The 16,135-nt window shown below is 42.4% G+C and overlaps 3 protein-coding genes across 19 annotated transcripts in view; all 3 read right to left on the bottom strand.

The window, feature by feature from the left end:
• Nucleotides 1-2,487: 2,487 nt before the first annotated feature.
• LOC118377688 (ELAV-like protein 1) lies at nucleotides 2,488-9,139 on the bottom strand. Of its 4 annotated transcripts, none has more exons than XM_052488787.1 (7): nucleotides 8,963-9,139; nucleotides 7,962-8,021; nucleotides 6,560-6,776; nucleotides 5,505-5,608; nucleotides 4,432-4,585; nucleotides 4,118-4,343; nucleotides 2,488-4,005 (listed from the first exon to the last, which is right to left on the bottom strand). In XM_052488787.1, the coding sequence occupies exons 2-7, from the start codon at nucleotides 7,995-7,997 to the stop codon at nucleotides 3,681-3,683; spliced, it is 1,062 nt and encodes a 353-aa protein (XP_052344747.1). In that variant the 5' UTR covers nucleotides 7,998-8,021; nucleotides 8,963-9,139; the 3' UTR covers nucleotides 2,488-3,680. The 4 variants fall into 4 exon arrangements, with proteins under 4 accessions (XP_052344747.1, XP_052344746.1, XP_052344748.1 ...); XM_052488786.1 differs by having other exon boundaries at nucleotides 7,962-8,171; XM_052488788.1 differs by having other exon boundaries at nucleotides 6,593-6,776; nucleotides 7,962-8,171; nucleotides 8,963-9,136.
• Nucleotides 9,140-10,462: 1,323 nt separating this feature from the next.
• tspan37 (tetraspanin 37) lies at nucleotides 10,463-14,439 on the bottom strand. 9 transcript variants are annotated; one of them, XR_004824300.2, is made up of 8 exons: nucleotides 14,174-14,439; nucleotides 13,901-13,984; nucleotides 13,167-13,358; nucleotides 12,959-13,077; nucleotides 12,252-12,350; nucleotides 12,026-12,178; nucleotides 11,829-11,912; nucleotides 10,463-11,672 (listed from the first exon to the last, which is right to left on the bottom strand). XR_004824300.2 is itself a non-coding variant. In XM_035764641.2 (8 exons), the coding sequence occupies exons 2-8, from the start codon at nucleotides 13,961-13,963 to the stop codon at nucleotides 11,547-11,549; spliced, it is 792 nt and encodes a 263-aa protein (XP_035620534.1). In that variant the 5' UTR covers nucleotides 13,964-13,984; nucleotides 14,174-14,439; the 3' UTR covers nucleotides 10,463-11,546. The 9 variants fall into 9 exon arrangements, 8 of the variants coding, with proteins under 8 accessions (XP_035620534.1, XP_035620532.1, XP_035620538.1 ...); XM_035764641.2 differs by having other exon boundaries at nucleotides 12,959-13,033; XM_035764639.2 differs by having other exon boundaries at nucleotides 12,959-13,095.
• Nucleotides 14,440-14,590: 151 nt separating this feature from the next.
• The window catches only part of LOC118377686 (phospholipase D1-like), a 23,331-nt gene continuing 21,786 nt past the window's right edge, over nucleotides 14,591-16,135 (bottom strand). For 5 of the 6 annotated variants that reach the window (XM_052488791.1, XM_052488793.1, XM_052488790.1 and 2 more), the window contains 2 exons: nucleotides 16,003-16,120; nucleotides 14,591-15,727 (listed from right to left, as the gene is read on the bottom strand). In XM_052488791.1, coding sequence (XP_052344751.1) covers nucleotides 15,503-15,727; nucleotides 16,003-16,120 — 343 coding nt within the window. In that variant the 3' untranslated portion in view covers nucleotides 14,591-15,502. Of the gene's footprint in view, nucleotides 15,728-16,002; nucleotides 16,121-16,135 lie in introns of those variants that run through there. The other variant, XR_008087685.1, reaches the window with a different exon arrangement.

Raw genomic sequence — 16,135 nt, forward strand, 5'->3', positions numbered from 1 at the left:
GATGTACATCTTTCAACACCTAGGATCTTGAAGAAACTCCTCAATGTTTTTTATAGAAATGAAACATATGTGTACATACAAGATACTTGTAGTTATTTTCTAATCCAATTTGAAGTGTAATGATTTGAGCATAACATTTCCCCCACCCCTTCCTCACAGTACACACAATAAGCCAAAAGGATGATCCTGCTGAGCCTTAAAGCTTTCAGATATTTTATTCAATGTAATTGTGTGCTAGACAGGTTCTGAACAGGCCTTCCTTCAAAACCAAACAGGAAATCAAAATGAATCCATTCAAAAAGTCAAAAGGAAAAAAAACTCCCAACACGAAGAATTTACAAACATGTAATTTATTTGACTTATGTAGTTTTACATCTTCGTGCCTCTGCTATTGCAACGTTCTTCCATCTCTCCCACATAAATTAAGGCTAAAAGAGGTTAATCATAATCCAGTTATTCCTGTAACCTCACTAGCATTTCAACATAGTAGCACTCTGAGAAGCAAGAGCTGATTAGTAGAACTCAATAGAAAAATATCAAAAGGATGAGAACAAAAAGTCAAGCAAGTGAACCACTCCCCCTCTAGTGCAGTTTCCAGTTCAGAATAACCACTCTCTCTGGTAACGTTTCCGGTTCAGAATAACCACTCTCTCTGGTAACGTTTCTGGTTCAGAATAACCACTCTCTCTGGTAACGTTTCCAGTTCAGAATAACCACTCTCTCTGGTAACGTTTCCAGTTCAGAATAACCACTCTCTCAGGTAACGTTTCCAGTTCAGAATAACCACTCTCTCTGGTAACGTTTCCAGTTCAGAATAACCACTCTCTCTGGTAACGTTTCCAGTTCAGAATAACCACTCTCTCTGGTAACGTTTCCAGTTCAGAATAACCACTCTCTCTGGTAACGTTTCCAGTTCAGAATAACCACTCTCTCTGGTAACGTTTCCAGTTCAGAATAACCACTCTCTCTGGTAACGTTTCCAGTTCAGAATAACCACTCTCTGGTAACGTTTCCAGTTCAGAATAACCACTCTCTCTGGTAACGTTTCCAGTTCAGAATAACCACTCTCTGGTAACGTTTCCAGTTCAGAATAACCACTCTCTCTGGTAACGTTTCCAGTTCAGAATAACCACTCTCTCTGGTAACGTTTCCAGTTCAGAATAACCACTCTCTCTGGTAACGTTTCCAGTTCAGAATAACCACTCTCTCTGGTAACGTTTCCAGTTCAGAATAACCACTCTCTCTGGTAACGTTTCCGGTTCAGAATAACCACTCTCTCTGGTAACGTTTCCGGTTCAGAATAACCACTCTCTCTGGTAACATTTCCGGTTCAGAATAACCACTCTCTGGTAACATTTCCAGTTCAGAATAACCACTCTAGTACAGTTTCCAGTTCAGAATAACCACTCTCTAGTAACATTTCCAGTTCAGAATAACCGCTTTCTCTAGTACCGTTTCAGTCTGGTTTCTAGGCTGTTCCCAGAACCCAGATGAAGCCTACTCCTGGACATAAAATCATGCTCAATGGAGAATCTCTATTGAAAGTCCAGGAGACAAGGCCCTAATTTTCTAAAACAACTGTCACCCATTATGGTGAAGGTTAGGACTGTGTAAGGGTAAACTGATCCTAGATCTGGTGCAGCAGGAAACTAACTAAAGCCAGTTGTCTGATCCTGTGTTGTGGTGCTGCTGTGGTCAGTTATTTTCTCTCCAACAGACTACATTCTCAAACCTACATAGGAAAGGCCTTGGTGATGAAAAGTGCACAACCAAGATATGTTAAAAACAGATGTAGGAATATTCGCTTAATGTCAAACCCAACCGCCAGTCTTCTTCCCGATTACAGAGTCCTCTTATTTTAAGTCTAAAAACGTCACTTGAAAATGCCTGGGTTTAGCTGGGGGTTTTTAGGTTATTGCACATTTATAAACATTTAAAAAATGGCTCACTTTCTCAGGGTGACTGTGTTTGTTGGCTGCAAGGCAGATCAAAGAAGGTCCGTAAGTGACAAACTGCCTCCTGCAGTACCTGTATTAGAAGACTCCTTATGGGTTTCATCACTTACCTACACACACACCTTTTCCCCCCGCACCATTGAGCCTTTCACTGTTGTATTCGGCGCAAGTGACAACTTTTGATTTGATCAGCAACTCCTAGATCCTATTAACATGAAGAAGGACTCCCATCTTTGATAGCCCTCTGCCTCATGTTTCACACAAGTTTGAATGAAAATAAGGCCAACGTCTGAGGTGTTTTATACTGGAGACTGCATCCTCTTGGCCTTCAGACCATCTTGGAGTCTAGCTAAACCTTATGTTGACCATTCAAACGTCCTGTAATATCTCAATGGGAGTGCGGTGAGTAGTGTCATACTGTAGTATCATCATATTAGCAGTCTGGTGTCTGTAGCTCTACAATCTAAACAGAAAACCCCAACGAAAAATCCCAAACCAAATCTGAAGAAATAAAAGAAACAAAACCAAAATGTTGAGTCAAATCTAACTAAAATTTAATGATTGCATATGCAAAGTAAAACAATCAAAACCAACAAAAATAAATCACAAAGACCATAAATTCTTCTTTTGCTTGAGATGAGCATAAAAACTTAAATAAAAACTCTTCCAACTCTCCGATCAGTAATCTACGCTTCAACGAAAAAAGAAAAGTTAGTCTCTCTGAAAGAAAATTCAAGAAAAACAAAAGATTGACAACTTTTTTTTTTTTTTTACAAAAACAGGAAACTGGATGAGAGTGAGCAGTGTTGCTCCACTTTGTGTTAGATTCAGCCTTCGTACCGGTTGTTCAGATGCCCAAACTATTACTGGTGAGGGGAAATGAGTCATAACAGTAAGCATCTTTCCCTATTCACAAAAGCTTCTCAGAGGACTGAATGCTGATCTAGGATCGACAAGGCCAAACTGATCCTAGATCAGCATGTGAATACAGGCCCTGGGGCAGTTAGAGCATATCCTTCCATTTCTTTGGTCCTTCTTAAAACACCTTCCTACTTTAAAATCTCCAGACCTTTGTACATGGCCTCTCAGAGATTCAACTGTTAAAAGACCCCCAAAAACAGGACACACGCGCTGCTATGTAATGGTACCATTCAGTACCTAACTTGCTGTGTATAAAACGGATTCTGCAAGGTGAGAGAAGACATTATACAATAAGGATTTAAAAAGGGCTTTTCTTTTAGAATGGCTGGAGACAGTGGATGGCTTGACAGGGTGTGCGGGTGGTAACTTAAGGCATCCATTTCTACACTGGAACCAGAGTCTAAGACAGCATGCTTCCTCCTACAGTGGGGGACTAGACGTATGACTGTAGCGCATCCTTCTCCATGTCCCTACCGTGGTCCTACCATTCATATGGCACATAGTGACACTAGTTTAGTCTCACAGGAAAAACAATCTAGTCTTGAATTGTGAAATTGGTCACCATATCAGGATGGACATTGATAACTGTTTGGAACATCCCAAATCACGAGTAAAAAAAAAAAAAAAAAACCAAGAGAAATATCAAACTCAGCCTAGACTCTGTTAGACTAGTACAAAGATGCAAAGTGAGAATGGGCTTAGTGAGAACGCTAAAAACAAGTTTGTTTTGTCAAACTGTGGCAATTTACCCTCCATATTAGAAGCCTGGCATGAGGTGTCTCCCCCCACCCCCACTATTTCTCTCTACTTGTGGCCTTTGCTGGTCTTGAACGACACCTGTAGGATCTTGTCCCCGAGGCGGTAACCATTGAGGCTGCCGATCGCCATGGCGGCCTCCTCGTAGTTCGTCATGGTAACAAAGCCAAAGCCTTTGCACTTGTTGGTGTTGAAGTCGCGGATGACCTTGACGTTGGTGACGGCGCCAAAGGGCCCGAACATCTGCCACAGGATGCCCTCGTCGGCGTCCTGGCCCAGGTTGTAGATGAAGATGCACCAGCCAGCGGTGGCGTTCCCCGGCACACTCACCCCAGACATACCGCTCATATGGTCCACAGACATCGGAGAAAACCTGGGGGAGGACAGAGGGGGCTAGGGTTACCACTCTGTCTCTCGTCACTGATGTGCTCCACACTCATTTTAGAGAACCTGAGAGGGGACAACACTTCCAGTGTGTGTGTTACCTGAATCTCTGAGCCTGGTGGTGAACTGGCCCTCCAAAGCGGCGTCCCTGGTTGTGGTAGAGCTGCGATATGAGCTGAGTGTTCTTGGCCTGGTTGGGACTGGCAGCAAACTTCACTGTGATTGGCTCAGCAGATCCGGGGGGTTTCTGTCCGTTAAGGTCTTTGATGGCGTCCTCGGCCTCCGCTCGCTTGTCAAATCGGATGAACGCCACCCCCCGAGACAGGCCTGGGAAAAGACATGAACAGGACAGGTTCAGCTGAGAGACAGGGAACACAGTGGGGCCTGGTTCTAGAGTGTGTCTGTGTGGTCCTACCAGAGGCCTGGTCGACCAGCACACGGGAGTTGATGATGCGTCCGTAGCGAGCGAACATGTCCTCCACGTCTTTCTGGGTCATGGTCTTGGGCAGGCCACTGATGTACAGGTTGGCATCTTTAATGGTGTCAGAGCTCGGCCGCGCATATGAAACCTAACACCAGAGGGCAGCACATAGCACATTAAAGACCACTGACAATATCAGTGTGTACTACTGAGGATTACACACAACCCCCAATTATATCTAGCCAGAAATTACTTCAAAAGTGGATGTTGGAAGGTTGTTTTTATTATGTTTGTATATCTTTATGCAATCCTGGTGAATTCATGTTTTGTAATTGCCCTATGTTTTGGATTTACAAAAACGTGAGTTTACTTTTAGAATGAGTAATGTTTTATCATGAGTAATGTCTCCAAAACTAGAAAATGAAATAGTGAAAATGTGGTTTTTACGTAGAAAAACTATTCCCGTAGTAAGCTGTGGTGGGAAATATCGAAGTAGGACTTTCCGAGTGTTCAAAATTACATAGACAACAATTATAGTAACAAAATCAACAATTATAGTAACAAAATCAACATCGGGAAAAACATTCTCTCTCGTACAAAACCAAATAAAAAGTTCCAAACTTAAATGATAAATTAACGTGTAAAAATTTGAACCTGAAGTAGTGGTGCCGAATAAAGAAATTAAAATAAAGTTTAATCTTCAATAAGGCTGAAAATACGGTTGCACTTCTCTACTCCATCCGTCAGAAGCGGGGCCAGTGATCTATCAGACGTAGTCCTGTCTAATATAAACCCACACTAACGCCGATTCACAAATCCAACCCTAAACCACTGGCACTACATGCCCTTCTGAAACTAAATGGGATGGTATCAGCAAAGGGCAAAGAAAGGCTAACATAACACCATATTGCTAACACCCACACAATCCTTTCAGATCCATAGGAGGGCCTAGGAGGAAGCGTCTAGGGGTGGATTTGACAGTCAGCCTCAGTAGAGAAGGGCTAGTTTAAATGACATGACATGGTTGGGTTGACACAGTACTGTAGGAACACCTTATTGCACGTTACCTTGATAGTTTTAGACTGTAGCCTTAGTCCATTCAGAGTATTGATAGCTCTTTCTGCATCGCTAGGGGTAAGATAGTTAACAAATCCGTACCCTAAACTGTGGCCTAGAGAAAAAAAAAGGAAAACAATAAAATAAAATAAAAAAAACGTTGTATAGTTTCAAAAAAATCGGCACACTGGTCAAATAAATGATTAAACAAAACAAATCTACACAATGCATGCTAGTCGTAAAACAAGCAGATAAAAAAACATGAGCTGGCGCACACCCAGAATAATAGTGTGTGGAGGTGCTGACTAACGGCAAATAAACCATCAAAATAAAGTGAGTCGCACTCTGTGTAATCTCCCAGCAATTTAATGGGCATTTACCAACGTTTCCAGCGCCCTGAAGAAGGCACAGAGATGCCTAAAAGTTAATGGGTAAATACCCATTAAATTGCTGGGAGATTACACAGAGTGTGCGACTCACTTTATTTTGATGGTTTATAGTCGTAAAACAAGTAACAAAGAAATAGGCTTCAACAAAACTGGGCTGTTTTCCTGGAATAAGGAAAGCTGAGCCCATCACGGACAGATCGAGAGCATGGATAAATATCTACACCAACAGCCTTATACAAAACAACTGTGGAATACCTCATATCAAGTTTAGGAGGACAAATGTTCAAATTGCAGCGAGACATAGTCCTAAACAGAACATGACATAAAGTTGTTTGCATAGATACTACAAACATCTCACCACAAAGTTACTAGTGAGTATGTCAAAGATGTCTCATCAGCAGTTCTCATACACCTACAAGAGGCAGACAGGGCAGTATACCAGTTACTGTACACACTGACTGGTTGGCTTGAACAAACATGTTATGGAGGTGCCCTTTGTAATATATCAACAATTATGGTGGGTCCCCACGGTTTGTTAAAGGTACCCACCCCTGAGTCGTGTTCAGTAGGACGCAACATAGCAAAATGTTCACCGAACACAACCCTGTAAATGTGAGCCCTACACGCAGCAGACTACCTCCTCCATCCATTCTACTCCAAGGTCAGAGGTCACACACCTGTAGTGCATTGTGGGACAAGGTGTTCCGTACCTGCCACTTTGTCCCGTATGAGCTTGGCGGACTCCACCTCGCCAATGCTGCTGAAGAGGCTGCGTAGCTCGTCCTGGCTCATGCTCTGGGGAAGGTAGTTGACTATCAGGTTGGTCTTGGCATCCGTCACCTCATCTCCTCCTCCCATGTGATCCTCGTAGCCGTTGGACATGTCATACACCTCCTGGGGAGGGAGGGGAGAGAGAGGGGGGCACAGTTAAGGAAGAGAAACAGGCATTCGGAAGTAAACCAGCATGGCTGAAACGTCAACGGGATGCAGATTTTTAAATCATAAAAGGAAAACAAAACGTTTTTACAATTCTACATGCAACATTATAAACATAGTATCTAATCTACAGAGCCGAATTACGCCCCAGATGTAGGAGCACCATGGTGGATGGCAGCAGTGACTGTAGCTCCTCTTACCCACAAGTTAATCACCTGCAGTGCTTTCACAGCCAGACTCAACTCTCAGCTACTCTCTACATAATCATGGACCAGGCATTATCTTAAAACACGCCTATACCCAGCCATTAGGAAATGTACCTGGCTACAGTCTTTCTATGATAAACATTAGAAATACGATGGTCATGTAACGTTTTTGAAAGAAATACCTTGCTTATTTATTCATATGTAAGAAAATGTACCCGTATGACTGCTAGCCAAATAGGCTTGCACTTCTGTTGTCATCTGATAAATTAAGCTATTTTCTGCTGACTGTTGCACTAACGTGTGTTCTGTGAAGCAGAACTATAGTAGCAAACCCCTCAATCACTCGACTGAAGCAACAACAAAAAACAACTTTCAATATAAAAAAACTCAGATGAAATGGTTTAAAACAGATTTTTTTAATGGTCTGCGTTTTGAAAATGCAGATTGAACTCTAACACAACCCCTGCCCAGTGGGAAGAGGGTTAGCTAGCTGCTAACCCTGTTCTGAATATTGCATCCCCTTGACCAGGCCTCAGTGCTGTGTTCTGACAGAGCTCCATTCATTCAGAGGAGCTATCTGATTGTGTATTCTGTGGGGTAAGACAGTTAGCCATCCAGCAGGCCCTTGGATGAATGAAACTCCTGTATTTCACTAGTAAACATGATGACCAATACTGATGGGTCTGACTATGAGGATAATTTCTATGCCTTTTTCTCTACTTGCGAGCAATAATAAATATTTATACCAGTATGTTAACAAGCGTAGGAGTGTATAGAGTGATATTGAAGCCCCAGTGTTTATCAATACATTCGAAAACCATGGGCCAACACACAACATATGCAATCTGATTAAATAGCTAGCTAGATTACAATTGTTACAATATAATTACTTAAGGACTGATCTAGATCCTCCCCTAAAGGGAAAAGTTATACTCACTTTTAGGTACCTGATGTGGCCTCTTCGAACAGCCATGAAGACCCCTCACTGCTCCCAAAGCTGGAGGAGGTATCACAAACCAAATAATGTATATGGGACAAACAAACAAAAAAAGGGGGTGAGGAGGGGGTAGGGTTTGTTTTCAAATAAAATTAATAATGAGCTTAACAAAAACGAAACGATAAATTGGGCCTCCCCCTTCTGACGCACCTGTGAAGAAGAGCAGAGCATTATTTTGTTAGTCCCTGAGTGGCTAACTAGCCTACGACCACTGAGCTATTACGACTGTTATTTTGGTGACATATGATGTGGCATGTTTCATTAGCAACCAGACTATACACAGTAGCCAGCTAGCACGTTGGCGAACTAACATATTAGCTAGCCAACTACTGTAACTAGATTTGGCCAGTTTGTGGCTAACGTTGCCTCATCGAGCACTACGGTAGACAAATGAGAGCAAAACATTCATACCGCAACGTTAGTTGCTAGTTTGTGTGAGCTAGCTAACGTTAGTACCTAGCGAGTTGTATAAATATCTAGCAACTATTTACGCCAGGGGGCGTGAACACTTCGGTTGCTTACTAGCTGGTTAGTTAATAACTAGCTAGTTTGCTAAATGCAAAAGGAAGAAAACAAAATTTCCTGACGCAAAGCAAGTGGACATTGCCCTGCTAATTAGCGAACACATTGCTACAGGAAAACGTTAGCTAACTAGGCCATATGCCCACCGTTCCCTTATTTTCGCGAGCATGTGTTGAATGCGGTCCCTCTCCCCCACCTAAAACTCCGACACCTTGTTCAGGGCCTTGTTAGCCACCTAGCTAGATTAGCCAAACTGGCTAAACATTTGCTCAAATATCATTCTGTGGTTAGCTATCTGGCACTGGTGGGGCCTCCAAACCCGCATTGCTGGCATTCGGCTTTGTTGTAAGCAGAGCGAAATGGTAAATCAACTGGATTACTACAACATAGCTAGTTCGACAACCATATAGCTAACTTACCAGCTTTTTGTCGTTGGTGCTTTCGCTGTTCTTGTCTGTCAATCGTTCCGTGTTTTTTTTTAGCTGGCTAACGTTAGCTGACAGCTCCTTCTTGCAGGCACCAAAACCAAGAGGACCGCTGACGAAAGCAGATCCACGCCCACCTCTGCAGATGATTTGTTACTGCCCTTGTCAATTACAGATGTGGCAACTACGGGCACTTTATGTCTTCAGGGTCAATTTGGGGGATTTTATTTAAACATATATGTTTTTATATATGTTAAGTTCACAGTACAATCACCCCAGATATTTTGAACACCTCTCTATCAGGTATTTTAGCAACTTTTCAGATGCATTTTATACCTCAATTTCACTGTTTTGTCCTTTTGAGCTTCTACTATGTTTTTGACCGTGGCAGCACGGATGACCGTGGCAGCTTTCCAATCTTTGGGGATCTCAGACGATACAAAAGAGAGGTTGAACAGGCTAGTAATAGGTGTTGCAACAATTTCAGCTGATCATTTTAGAAAGAGGGTCCAGATTGTCTAGCCCCGCTGATTTGTTGGAATCCAGATTTTGCAGCAGTTTCAGAATGTCAGCTGTCTGGATTTGGGTGAAGGAGAAGTGTGTGTGTGTGTGTGGGGGGGGGCTTGGGCAAGTTTTTGCAGGGGGTGCAAAGCTGTTGACCAGGGTAGGCCGTAGAGAAATGCTTATTTAAATGATCGGATATCGTTGATGTAACGGTGGTGTCAGTGTTTCCTAGCCTCATTGCAGTGGGCAGCTGGGAGGAGATGCTCTTATTCTCTATGGAGTTTAGTGTCCCAAATCTTTTAGAAATAGTGCTACAGGATGCACATTTGTTTGAAAAAGCTAGCCTTAGCTTTCCTAACCGACTGTGTATATTGGTTCCTGACTTCCCTGAAAAGTTGCATATCTCGGGGGCTTTCGATGCTAATGCTGTACATCACAGGATGTTTTTGTGCTGGTCAAGGACAGTCAAGTCTGGGGTGAACCAAGGGCTAGATCTGTTCTTAGTTTTACATTTTTTTGAACGGGACATGCTTATTTAAGATGGTGAGGAAAGCACTTTTAAAAGAGCAACCAGGCATCCTCTACTGACAGGATGAGGTCAATATCCTGGCAGGATACCCGGGCCAGGTCCATTAGAAATATACCACAAATGATAGTTTCACTTTGCTCACTGAGCTCTTCTGTGCAGATGACCCCTTTGCTATCTGGGCCCATCTCTCAAAAACACTGGCCTACTTCCTTGAGCTCTGCCCATTGGCTACTTTTGGAATGTTACTGTGTCTTATAAAATGTTTAACAATGGTTGTTATGCAAACTGTTTTCAATAAAATATTAGTTTTTAAAAATCTGTTTTTTTACTGAGATGTCCACCACACCTTGTCATTCCCCCCACACCCATATATGTTTAGGTACATTAGTATATTATGTATAACTTACATTGATTTGTTTTAGATAGGGAAATGATCATCATCTCAACAATAAAAAGGTTGGGCAGAATTCTTATTTTTATTATCTTTTTCCAGCTGTCACAAAGGAAAGTCTATAAATTCAGGCGTCATGTTGAATTATTCATATTAGGAAAACCGTAAATCTCTTAAAATACTCAGTACACAAATGTATAAGAAATGTGTTAAATTATTTACTTCATTTTTAACAAAAATTGATGTTTAATGACGTGATGGAAATAAAATGTGTCTATGGCTGTCTGAGAAAAATATGTACATTCCCGAATAGGACGATAGCAGCCATTATCAGATATTTTCTAGACAAATCAAAGAATTATACTGGTAAAATGGTGTTTCAATAACATATCATTTCTGAAAGCTTGCAGGGCCAAAATGCCCTAAATTGCAGAATCACCCAGCTACATACAAGTAAGTTACAATCAAACAATAGCCACACAACAGTTTCAACAAGTTAATTACTCAAGACATGCAGGGCAGTGTAAACATGTCATCTGCAGGACATGTGACATGTTGACAATTGTTTTTGATGGAGTGGCTTCTTTAACAAGCATGCATATACATCAGTGAACAAAAACAAAACATTGTGGCCATTACATATTCCAGTTGATCCTTATGAAACGAAGGAAGTGTATGCAGAAGTGTAGGACACTTTTAGAGTACATCTTCCTTCACAGATGTGCATACATTAGTTTAGTGAAAGCAAGATAAATCACTCTTTTAAAGTAGCTTCACCAACAAGATCGGGGATGATTACGTCAATTACCTGTAATAGTACCGTAGGGGCCCTGGAGCTGCCCAGACAACTAGAACCCCACACACACACACACACACACACACACACACAAAACCACTAGAGAGCAGTCTTCAAACAGCACTTACACTAAAAGGGCATTATCAGCATTTTCACAATTTCATAGTATTCTTCCAACCTCAGTGTGGAAATATGATATAAAACACTGGAGGAAAAAAAAAAAAAAAACACAAAAAAAAATCTAATTTTTGACTGCACTGGGGCTTTAAGGTCCACAGCATCATTACATTTACCAAGGTTCAGGACATAGTATATCTAAAGTAGATTGGCAGAAAGTATTCTGGACTGAGACTCTGGTTCAGGCCCACTCCCTGTCCAGTATTCCATACTCCCTGTCCAGTATTCCATACTCCCTGTCCAGTATTCCATACTCCAACAGAGGCTGGTCCCTCATCAGCTGAGCCACACTCACAAACCCTACAGTCTGAGAGAGAGAGAGAGAGAGAGACTATTATGGCACTACTGTACCTGATCTTGTCCAATAACAAACACACATTTTTATTTTCTGTTGTAAAATGTTCTTCAACGTGACCCTTATGTTGTTCCACTATACCCCACAGTGCCCTCTAGTGGTTCCCACCTCCACTAGCACCACTGCCAGAGATGACCAGATGATGAGATGCAGAACAAAAAGCAAGGCCTCCTCCAGCTTCACCTGGCAGCCCTGAGGGAGAGGACACACACAGGGTAAGGGGAATTAAATGTTGTCCAGATGTGTATCAACATACCTTTGGATCACCACAGAGGGCTAGGGCTGGTGTGTGTGTGTGTGTATACCTTTGGATATAGTAGCCCGGGCAGCTCCAGGGTACCGTTGCAGGTGTGGTAGGTGTAATTACAGCAGCTGTGAGGTACACTGCCCCGCCCACTGTGGTTAAACCAGGGCGTGGCCAACCAGTCACGGTAGTCATAGATTCCACAGCACTGCAACTGGAGAGGATTCACATCACAGAGTCATTAGATCAGTTCAGATTCCCCCCTCTCACACACACACACACACAACCTCTTTCTGTGTGGCGTCCACAGCATCGGAGTATGGGTCCTGACATCTTCCTGTGTATCTTTGAAAAACACTACTGAAGGGAGCCAGCTCTGAGTCCACCTGAAAGCAGGTCAGTCACATCATGTTATTTATCATAAGTATAACATACAGTGAGTGTACAAAACATTAAGGACACCTTCCTAATTTTGAGTTGCAACCCGCACTTTTGCCCTCAGAATAGCCTCCATTCCTCGGGGCATGGACTCTACAAGGTGTCGAAAGTGTTCCACAGGGATGCTGGCCCACGTTGACTCCAATGATTCCCACAAGTTGGCTGGATGTCCTTTGGGTGGTGGACCATTCTTGATACACACAGGAAACTGGTGTGAAATAAAACAGCAGCGTTGCAATTCTTGACACAAACCGGTTGTTAAAAGGCACTTAGATCTTTTGTCTCACCCATTCATCCTCTGATTGGGCACACTTACACAATACATGTCTCAATGGTCTCAAGACTTAAAAATCCTTCTTCAACCTGTCTCCTCCCCTTCATCTACACTGATTGAAGTGGATTTAACAAGTGACATATATAATGGATCATAGACTGACCAGGTGAAAGCTGTGTCATGGAAAGAGTTGTCCTTGTTGTTTTGTACACTCAGTGTAGAATGTCATATGGTGATGTGTGCTCTTTCGGTAGTTTTGTAAAGCCATATATATCTAAGTACCTTTCCTGTGTTGACATAGGCCAGAGCAGCAGCAGTTGCCTCCAGGCAGAAAACCACAACCAGCAGATAGACAAACTGAAATGCCCAAAACCATGGCAACATATAAGCTGTATCCCAAACTGTAGAGGAAGCATGAGCTATGAAAAGCAAAAATACATACATGTTATTATATTCAGACACACGCAAGTACACACAAACACTCACTCACCACGCCCTGCAGCAAGGCTGACTTTCTGAGGGACACCCAGATGCCCAGTCCTCCACTGGCCAATAGGAGAGTAGCGCTGGCCAGAGCTAGGCATGCTGGGAGGATGATGTATGTGTGGGTGAAGAAGATGCCATTGTGTCTGTAGTTCAACAACAGGTACATACCACTCAGACCTACCACCAGACCTGCCACCTAGAGATGGAGGGAGACAGTGTTTATCATATCATTCAGTAATAAATCATTCGTGACGGTGCAGTGCAGAAATAACTAATTCGGAAAAAATCTTAATGTATATCTTTCTGAAAATATGTATGTGTGTGCTCTTGTAAAATCCCACTAGCTCTGAGGCTTCCTTAGTTCTCACGGAATTACACACACACCTTTTCAGTTAGTCAAGTGTATTCAACAGCATCTAGGCAATTAATCTGTAAACATGTAGCAAGAATGAATAGAAGCGAGACAGAGTGGCGGAAACTGTTGGCGGGACAATACGAAGCACATTCTGTCTTTTAATGATATACATTATAGTTTTTTCAGTGGGCAAGATGAACAATACATATCAAAAGTGCATAGAAATATGAAATAGGCTGAAGTTAAATAAATATTACAATACGTATAAATGATTTGTCATTCCTTGACGTATGTTAGCTTAAACAGTTTTACAGGACGCGCAAAGCAGAAGCACATTATGGTCAGCGGTGTATCGGAATTTGCTTAGTGCTGTAAGATCTTACCCATAGAAGTTGGCAAGTTATCTGAATAACTATTTTTAAAGCTCGTCGTCTTGTTTCACCCATTTTATCTCAAACAGCAGTGCTCTGTGTATTTGAAGAAGTTATATATTTACTTAGTCACGGGGTTTACTCCATACAGCACAGACATTCCACCACAGCAGAATGTCAAGTTGTAATATCAAGAAACAAAACAAGGTGGAAAATTAAAGTTTTTCCAATTCAACATCAAATTCAACACCAATTCAACATCAAAAGTGTGCACGCATAACTTGCCGTTTTTCACCAACCGCATCAAATTATTCAGGCATTTCTCAGAAGAGAGAGAAGCAGCAGCATGACAGCGATAAGGAAGTAGCGGAAGGATTTTACATTAACCCCATCGCTCCCACTGGGTGCCTGAGCAGAGCTGGTGTATACAGCTACATGGTACATCATGTATTTTACACTGGAGCCTGCTCCTCCTCTCACGTTAATCAGCCAATCAATCAATCAATTAATCAATCAGTCATACGTTTTAAATGCAGACAGACAGAGATAGATGGGTGTGTGGCGCCCTCTGCTGGCTGGTGTGGACTGACATTGGTAAGAACATCCCATCGGTTTCGTGCTCATCCCAGCCATCCTTGCAGTGGAATAGATCTACGCTGACATGACACTGGCAGTTGAGAACCAGAACAGCACTCCAGTCTCTCCAGTAAAGTTGATTTTATTATCAAGTATATTGAAAATGTATTTAGAAATGATGGGATTGATGATTTAATTATATAATAGGCAATATGATACATTATTTATACAACAGGCAATACAAATACTTACAAGGTGTGATAGAACAGCAGGTGTATTAAAGGCAGAAGGCTGTAGGTAGTTGTGATTCATGCTGAAATTCAGTGAGTGTTTAATAGTGACATTTTGTGCTTCACTTAACATTTGTGACGAGCGTTAAAAACCTCGTTTTACAATTTTACGATTTTACAGAACAATTCCATATTTAGATTGGAAACATTTACATGTCTTCTTCTCAAAGGCAACCTCTATTCTAGAAAAGAAAGAAAGAAACGGAACTTTAGGCCCCACAGCTAAAGACAGTATGTAAGCTTACGTAGTTCTACGACCATACGAACATGCAGAACAAACAGAGTAGGTGACAGGCATAGGAGAGTGTCCAGGGTCGCGTTCAGAAGGCACAAAACAGGACAAAACATTTAGAAATGAAGGAGGTTCTACTTGAACTGAAGTGCTCATTTTCTTCACCCATTTTCAGGTGTATTCAGTCAGGTGAAACATTCTAAACCTATACATTTGCAGATAGAAATATATTCATGTGGAGCTAACCAGGTTCCTATCCTACATGATGAGAGGTGACGATCTGTTCTACACAATATATTTCTATCTGAATATCCTGTAGCGTTGTGTCCTCCTGATTACTTCCTCATTAGTCCGCGTGGCAATCAGTCTCATTGGCTGAGTTGTCAGCTATCAGCTGGAGGTCCAGAGATCAGTCTAAAGATCCACAGTTCAATGCAGTGGTCTGTGTGTGTGTGTGTGTCTAGTCCTGAGTGTGTGTGTGTGTGTCTAGTCCTGAGTGTGTGTGTATCTTGTCCTCTAGGTCCAGATCTCAGTAGGCACCATGCCCTCCTTGGTCCCAACAGAAGGCATTAGGTTCTGTTCTGAGAGGAAGTCCAGAGGGAATTGAACCAAGAACCCTCTGATCCTCCTAAGCTCCTCCTGGGCTTTACCTGGGTCAGACTGGGCCAGGCCTGGGTTCGTCTGATAACTCTCTAACTCAGACATGTTACGAACCAGGGAGGACGGCAGGCACCGGAACACCTGGAGAGAGAGGAGGGAGGGAGAATGAAAGAGAGAGTAAAGTTAGTTAAAAATCTCTTTCATAAAGCAGGTTACACACACTCACACACACACACACACACACACACACACACACACACACACACACACACACACACACACACACACACACACACACACACACACACACACACACACACACACACACACACACACACACACACACACACACACACACACACACACACACACACACACACACACACACACACACACACACACACACACACACATACCTTCTCATAGATGGTTGCGTTGCGTCCAGCGGTGGTCATCCAGACATCCTTATAGAAGTGGTCAGAGATAGGGTCAGACACATCTATGGTCGTGTCCATATGGGCTCCAAGGACCGTCCTGACAGGAGAGAAC

The sequence above is a fragment of the Oncorhynchus keta genome, chromosome 30 (assembly GCF_023373465.1).
Source record: "Oncorhynchus keta strain PuntledgeMale-10-30-2019 chromosome 30, Oket_V2, whole genome shotgun sequence".
Classification (NCBI taxonomy): domain Eukaryota; kingdom Metazoa; phylum Chordata; class Actinopteri; order Salmoniformes; family Salmonidae; genus Oncorhynchus; species Oncorhynchus keta.